At 54.6% G+C, this 7,525-nt stretch overlaps 1 protein-coding gene across 1 annotated transcript; it reads right to left on the minus strand.

Annotated features, from left to right (window-relative positions):
• Nucleotides 1-379: 379 nt before the first annotated feature.
• On the minus strand, nt 380-2,646 carry LOC103641585 (serine/threonine-protein kinase ATG1c-like). Its single transcript, XM_035963263.1, has 5 exons — nt 2,614-2,646; nt 2,220-2,325; nt 1,419-1,491; nt 521-1,343; nt 380-448 (listed from the first exon to the last, which is right to left on the minus strand). The coding sequence occupies exons 1-5, from the start codon at nt 2,644-2,646 to the stop codon at nt 380-382; spliced, it is 1,104 nt and encodes a 367-aa protein (XP_035819156.1).
• Between the last annotated feature and the right edge of the window lie 4,879 nt (nt 2,647-7,525).

Raw genomic sequence — 7,525 nt, forward strand, 5'->3', positions numbered from 1 at the left:
CAGAAATAAGCGGATCAGGCTGGAGCTGACGGGCATCAGTTGAGAAAGCTAGCACCACCGGGGACACAGTTTTTAGCTAGATGTCTAGGGGGGCTTGGTTTGCTAATCCTTCCATACCAAATTATAAGTCGTTCTAGCATTTCTAGGTAACATTATGTGATACATAGTTAAAGCTATGTATCTAGAAAAGCTAGAACGACTTACAATTTGAAACGGAGAGTATTACACAAAGCTTAGGATAGATGGAAAGTGCACATTAAGTCGTGGTATGGATGAAAGTATTTCAATGGGTTATAACCATCTCCAAAGGTTGAGTCAAATTAAAATAAAGCATAGGGCAGTGTCGGAGGCTCCCACACGAGCGAGGTCTAAAGAGGGTCTAGACAAAGGATAAACCGAGGCAAGCCTTCCCCCCGCAGATGCGGAGAGGCTGCTTCGAACACGCGACCTAGTGACTCAGTGAAAATATAACATAGGGAAAGCAAAGAATCTGGGTACCACCAAGCAGATAAAAAATTACCTCATCCCTGACCAACCCTGCTATGGCTGATGCATATTGCTCCAACAATCTAATCCTCGTCAGATAATCAGTTGGGGGCTGATCCATGGCATCACTTATATCCGCAGATCCCTGTGAAGTGACAGATGCAGGAGAATAGTGGCTGTCGAAGCTACCAGTCCCAGCAGATTGTTGTCTATTAATCGGCAAACCGTTTATCGGCTTTGGTGCACTCAAGAAAGTTAACTTCGGTGGTGAAACAGACAAATTATCATATTTTGCCGGTAAGTTAAGCTGTTGAGAGGCATTTGTTGAAGACGATGATCCCTCTGGGTGTGGTCCAGACACAAATACATATTCCTGATCTACAAACTCTAATGAATCAATGATAGGGAAATCTACATTTACAAAGTAATGAAATAATAATTTCAGTAAGGATTGTTCATAATAAAAATGAGGAATTGCACTACTAATGACTTCCATACCTTCTGGATAAACACCTTTTGGACCTTGCACTTCATGAATCTTGCTTTCCTTGGTCATTTTATCAATATGGCCATGGTGTTGGCTACTAGGTGCATGATTATTTCCCAAGACATACCTGGAGAACAGACTGGTATGTTTTGATGGACTCTGGCATGAAGTTTTATCCAATCTTTTACCTGTGGGAAACCCATAAGATTTCATCGGACTCTTACTGTCAGGAATTGGACCCTCATCCTGTCCACTTGACTCATCATCCAAAGGAAAAGGCATACAATCTTCTTGTGAACTTTGGCTTGAAGGCCTTGTTGGACTGATATTATTTATTGGAAAGCCATCTCTTATTTCAGATAATGTCCGGCTGTAAATGCAATACAGAATATTTAGAACATCAGAAAATGCAGTAGGTGAGAATATAATGGAGACAAATCAATACCTCAAGGTCCTCTCTGGAGCATCTTCAGAAAGAAATGGGTGGTGCACAAATTCTTCAACTGTAAGCCGCTCCACTGGATCAATTATACAGATTAGCACACATAGTTAATGTTAGCTGATAACTGTATATGATAACATCAATAGTATACATTACATTTCAGCCTCAGTTTTAAATACTAGATACAAGGCTATGCTGCGGCTGTATATTATTAGCTTATGCACCGTGATATGCTCAAACGCAAAAATAGAAACCATCCACTTTCAATGTTCTTATTTCCTACACATACTTTCGCAGAAAAAAGTATGCCTTGAAAAAAGTGGTATTCTGAAAACACTTTTATCTAAAACTGGCTAAATCTCTGCTGCAAAATTTCTTAATGTTAAGGAACAGTCTTGAGTTGAACATCAAAACTGAAAAATAGGTACTAACAGAATCACTGAAAAAATAAAACTAAAACTGGCCAAATCTCTGCTGCAAAATTTCTTAATGTTAAGGAACAGTCTTGAGTTGAACATCAAAACTGAAAAATAGGTACTAACAGAATCACTGAAAAAATAAAAGTGAAAATCACACTGCAATTAAAACTGCTATTGCATGGTACCATTCATTTTCCAAAGAACAAATATAATAAATTAATACAACGATACTTGTGAGATTTCTCCTTTCCAAGTTGCAACGTAAGAATAATAATGTGGTTCAAACTTCTTTGAACCATCAATGACAATATCATAAAGCTCTATATTCAGTGAGGAATTGAAGATATCATAGGAACTCAATGTAACTACAAATTAGTGACTTAACCTGAATTGAGCCACAGCAACTTTCTGCACAAGTCGATGCAGTCATGGCTCAATTCACAATCAGATGGTAATCGTATTTCATGCGTCCTGAGTATATTTTTAAGCAACTGGAGAGCAAATAAATATATTTTCCCATTAGCACTTGTAATGTTGAAATCAAGCACCAGCATCTTAATTATCTTCGCTTTATAGTGTCCGAACGAACTTAGTACTCCAACGAACACGACACACCAGTTTTTTATAAACAATTTATGGCATAGAAAGAAAGAAGGGCCATCCTCCGATGAGCCTGTGACGTTCTCGCATGCCATGCCTCAAAACTCCCTCCTCCCCTTCCCTGCTGCGATGCTACCCTCTCCCTCCCTTCTTTCCGACGCGACGGCGACACTCGGTACAGAGATGATGTAGGCCCCGGGCTGGTTCGCCATGTTAGCAAACAAAGCAAGCCCAAGTCAATGCAGGGAGCATAGCGAGGAGAGAGAAGGAATGGAAGAGGCCAGGAACCATCGCCATGGCGAGCTGCGAGAAAAGCACTAGGATGCATGACGTGAGCGCGCACCACAGCACCTCGCACGGTGGGTCGCGTTGACAACAGCTGGGGGAAAAGCGGCGGAGCGCGTCCCGCCGTTCGCGTCCATCGGGGAAGAAGCCGCCACTGGTCTGGTCTTGTTGACTCTTGAGTCTTCCACCTTCCTCCTCCCGTCTCGTCTCCAACGGTGTGCTTCTTCCTCCGGATGCCTCGCTCGTCCGACCGCTTTACCTCCCTCCTCCGGCGAGCTCCCTTCGCTGTTCCTGGTGTGTCTACGCGCCAGCTCCTCCTCTTGTCGATTTTGGGCGCGCTACCCTCCGCGCAAGGCCGTGACGCCCGGCGGCCCCAGTCCGCGTCGCGCAAGGCCCGAGTCCGCGTCGTACTACCGAACGCACAAGGAAGCCGCCGCCGCCGCCGTGCCCTAAACCCTAAACCCTAGCAATGGGAAACCGGAGTGGGATGGAGGGGATGGGGGTGGAGGAGGACGAGGGAGGGAGCGCGATTACCTGGAACTCTGGAGCGCCGGTGGAGAATACCGATGGCCAGACGAGCGGGGGAAGGTGAGGTTTTTGGGGGAAGAGAGAGCGCGAGATTGAAGACGCTGGGGAGGAGGGAGCGTGAGACTCGGTGGCGGAGAGACCTAGAAGAATCTGCAAACAACGGACACAGGGGAGAATGGCACCACTGGATAACGATCCAACGGCCAAGGACTTCCGGATTCCTTGCTGGTTTAATAATAAGGAATAGCAGGGGAGGCAATGCGGCAGGGAGCTGAACTGGTGGCTGCGTCCGTCAAAGCGGCAGCGTCTGGTGCGAGCAAAAAAAATGGCGTGGTGATGCTGCTGCCTGGTGGGCCCACCATCCATAGAGTCAAGGAGAGAGGAATGGGTCCAAACGTCATCCAAAGGAGAGAGGGGATATGCTACCTGCTTCGCATGGCCGAGGAGGCCATGCAAGCAGAGCGTGCTTTCTCTTTTTTTCGTTTAAATAACAGGATATCTACTATATATTCCAAAAATTCATATTAAAATCAAAAAAAATTTATTAACATTTTAAAATACATTTTCCGCAAAAGATCATAGCAATTCATTATAATTTTATGGAAAGTTTCTGTCGGCGTTTCGAGACCGGGGGGTCCCTAAGCCGACGAGTGAGTGTGCTGCGTGTCCCAGCCCAGATGGGTCGAGCGCGAAGGGGGGAAAGGAGCGAGGAGGTCGGAGTCCGGCGAGAGAGAGGTGGGAATCCCGCGGCCTTCGTGTTCGTCCCGCGCCCAGGTCGGGTGCGCTTGCAGTAGGGGGTTACAAGCGTCCACGCGGGTGAGGGAAGCGAGCGGCCCCAAGAGAGCGCCTGTCCCCGTCCTCGTCTCCGCGCGGCCAACCTTCTCTAAGAAGGCCCTGGTCCTTCCTTTTATAGGCGTAAGGACAGGATCCAGGCGTACAATGGGGTGTAGCGGAGTGCTACGTGTCTAGCGGGGGGAGAGCTAGTGCCCTAAGTACATGCCAATGTGGCAGCCGGAGAGATCTTGGCACCCTGCTGGCGTGATGTCGTGGCTGTCGGAGGAGCAACGGAGCCTGGCGGAGGGACAGCTGTTGGAACGGTTGTGTCCTTGCTGACGTCGCCCTGCTTCCGTAAGAGAGATGAGAGCCGCCGTCGTCACGGGGCTAGCGGGGCGCCATCATTGCCTATCTGGCGGAGCCAGGCAGATGGGACACAGGTCTTGTTCTCTGCGACCCGAGTCGGCTCGGGGTAGGGTGATGATGGCGCTTCTTGTCGACGTGGCTGGCCTGTGCCCTAGGTTGGGCGACGTGGAGGCTCCTCCGAAGCCGGGGTCGAGTCTGTCTTCCATGGCCGAGGCCGAGTCCGAGCCCCTAGGTCGGGCGAGGCGGAGGTCGTCAGCAGAGGCCGAGTCCGAGCCCCTGGGTCGGGCGAGGCGGAGGTCGTCAGCAGAAGCCGAGTCCGAGCCCCTAGGTCGGGCGAGGCGGAGGTCGTCAGCAGAGGCCGAGTCCGAACCCCTGGGTCGGGCGAGGCGGAGTTCGTCAGCAGAGGCCGAGTCCGAGCCCCTGGGTCGGGCGAGGCGGAGTTCGTCAGCAGAGGCCAAGTCCGAGCCCCTGGGTCGGGCGAGGCGGAGTTCGTCGTCTTCCAGGGCTTAGCCCGAGTCCGAGCCCTTGGTCGGGCGGAGCGGAGTTCGCCGTCTTCCGGGGCTTAGCCCGAGTCCGAGCCCTTGGTCGGGAGGAGCGGAGTTCGCCGTCTTCCGGGGCTTAGCCCGAGTCCGAGCCCTGGGTCGGGCGGAGCGGAGTTCGCCGTCTTCCGGGGCTTAGCCCGAGTCCGAGCCCTGGGTCGGGCGGAGCGGAGTTCGCCGTCTTCCGGGGCTTAGCCCGAGTCCGGGCTCTGGGTCGGGCGGAGCGGAGTTCGCCGTCTTCCGGGGCTTAGCCCGAGTCCGAGCCCTGGGTCGGGCGGAGCGGAGTTCGCCGTCTTCCGGGGCTTTGCCCGAGTCCGAGCCCTGGGTCGGGCGGAGCGGAGTTTCCTATGGTGCCTTTGGCAGGGCCTGGTTTCCTTTGCGTTAAATGCTCCTGCGACTTGGCCGGTCGGTGCAGCGATTCAGTCAGGGTTGCTTCTCAGCGAAGGCAAGGCCTCGGGCAAGCCGGAGATGTGTCCGCCGTCGAAGGGGGGCCTCGGGCGAGACGGAAACCCCTTCGGGGTCGGCTGCCCTTGCCCGAGGCTAGGCTCGGGCGAGGCGTGATCGAGTCGCTCGTATGGACTGATCTCTGACTTAATCGCACCCATCAGGCCTCTGCAGCTTTATGCTGATGGGGGTTACCAGATGAGAATTAGGCGTCTTGAGGGTACCCCTAATTATGGTCCCCGACAGTAGCCCCCGAGCCTCGAAGGGAGTGTTAGCACTCGCTTGGAGGCTTTCGTCGCACTTTTTTGCAAGGGGACCAGCCTTTCTCGGTTGCATTTGGTTCCGGTGGGTGCGCGCGAGCGCACCCGCCGGGTGTAGCCCCCGAGGCCTCGGAGGAGTGATTTCACTCCTTCGAGGTCTTAATGCCTTGCGTAATGCTTCGGCTGGTCTGGTTGTTCCCTCATGCGAGCTGGCCGTAGCCCGGGTGTATGGTCGAGGCCCAAGTTCTCGGGCTGGTATGTTGACGCTGTCAATGGTTCGGCCGGAGCCGGGTTTGCGAGAGCAGCCCCCGAGCCTCTGCACAGAGCGAGAGGGCGATCAGGGACAGACCCAGCTTTTTTACATACGCCCCTACGTCGCCTTTCCGCAAGGAGGAGGGGGGGAGTGCGCCATGTTACCCTCGATGGGCACCGAACATGGTGTCTCCGGTGAGCTGCAAGCGGGTAATCCGAGTGGACGTCTGTGCCCCGTTCGTTAGGGGTCGGCTAGGGGCCCAGAGGCACGCCCAAAAGTACCTGCGGGTGATCTGCCGGACCCGGTCCCCTGGCGACGGGGTCCGAGGGCTCGATGCCTCCCTCTTATGGGATTCTGTTACAAGATCGCTCCCGCTGGTCTCGGAAATGTCCTAGGGTACCTCGGGAGCGCAGCCCGAGCCTCGGTTATGTATCGAACGTACCCCTGGTCATCCCTCGCTCGGCGTCTGAGGCGACTGTGAACCCTTCGGGGGCCAGCCTTCGAACCCCTGATCAGTAATGGGCACGGAGCCCGAGTAGCCTGAGGCGGCCGTGGAACCCTTCGGGGGGCCGGCCTTCGAACCTCTGACCAGTAGTGGGTGTAGGGCCCACGCGATCTGAGGCGGCTGTTGAACCCTTCGGGGGCCAGCCTTCGAACCCCTGATCAGTAAGGAGGCTCGGAGCCTGGTTCCTTCACGGGGAAGGATCCCTTTCGGGGGATCCCCCTTTCCCGGTCCCTGTTGCAAGAGATAGAGAAAGAGGAAAAAAGGGAAAAGGATACGAAACCGAACGACGCGGCGTACCTTTTTTGGTGCGGTTGTTTCGGCGAGGGCGAAGCGTCGCCCGTTGCTGCTGCCAGAAACGCCACCTGTCCAGCCGCGGAGTTAATGCAACGGGGCGAGTGGTTGGCGGGGCAGCCGTTGCGCGTGTGCGAGCCATTCGAGCAACGGATCACGGGCGCGTTGTCTTCACACCGTGAGAGGGAGCTCTCTCGCTGCCCCCGGATGGGACGCGAGCTTGGTTGTCGACGTGCCCGCTGCTCCCGCGCGTCTGCCACCGTCATTACTGCCGGCCCACTTTCGGCCGCATTGACCGTCGCGTCAGGCTGGCGCTGCTGGGTCTTGTGCCTGGTCGCCTCGAGTCGCGGTATTGGTTCCGCAACCAAAGAGGCGCGGTGGTGGCGCAAGTGGCGGTGCAGTTGCTTGCATGCAGCATCCGGCGCGCCGGTTGCGTGACGCGTGGGCCTGGGCCTCCAGGCTGGGCGCGCTGGGAGTCGGAGAAGCGCGTCCACTTGGCGCGGTTGCATGCCGCCTGCATGGCTGCCCGCCTCTCTCGCCCGTTGGTCTGGGCAAAGGTGGAGGATTGCTTGTAACCGCTGGGCGGTTTGGCTTCTTCTGCTCGGAGCCGGTCTGCATGACATGCGGGACCCAGCCCCCGCGCCGCAGGGGAGGGCTTTGAAGCGTGTTGGAGAAGACTCAGCCTGTGACGGTTGGGAGCGCAAGCAGGGAGAGTTGCCTTTAAAAGGAGGGCGACTCCCTTCGTAAGGCGACCGTGTCTTCTTCCTCCCTCATGCGCCGCATCTTTCCACCTTCCATGCCCCCGGATGGGGGAACCGCCGTCTTTTCGCCTCCTCGTTGGAGGAA

This window comes from Zea mays, chromosome 10, assembly GCF_902167145.1.
Source record: "Zea mays cultivar B73 chromosome 10, Zm-B73-REFERENCE-NAM-5.0, whole genome shotgun sequence".
NCBI lineage: Eukaryota > Viridiplantae > Streptophyta > Magnoliopsida > Poales > Poaceae > Zea > Zea mays.

Bases quoted from the DNA above. Each gene is read 5' to 3' on its own strand.
- LOC103641585 (XM_035963263.1), bottom strand. From the start codon at position 2,646: ATGGCGAACCAGCCCGGGGCCTACATCATCTCT. The intron at 1,344-1,418 runs GTATTGATTTGT...TTGCATTTACAG, and splicing joins GCTCCAGAGAGGACCTTGAG to CCGGACATTATCTGAAATAA. The intron at 449-520 runs GTAATTTTTTAT...CTGAGTCACTAG, and splicing joins CAGGGTTGGTCAGGGATGAG to GTCGCGTGTTCGAAGCAGCC.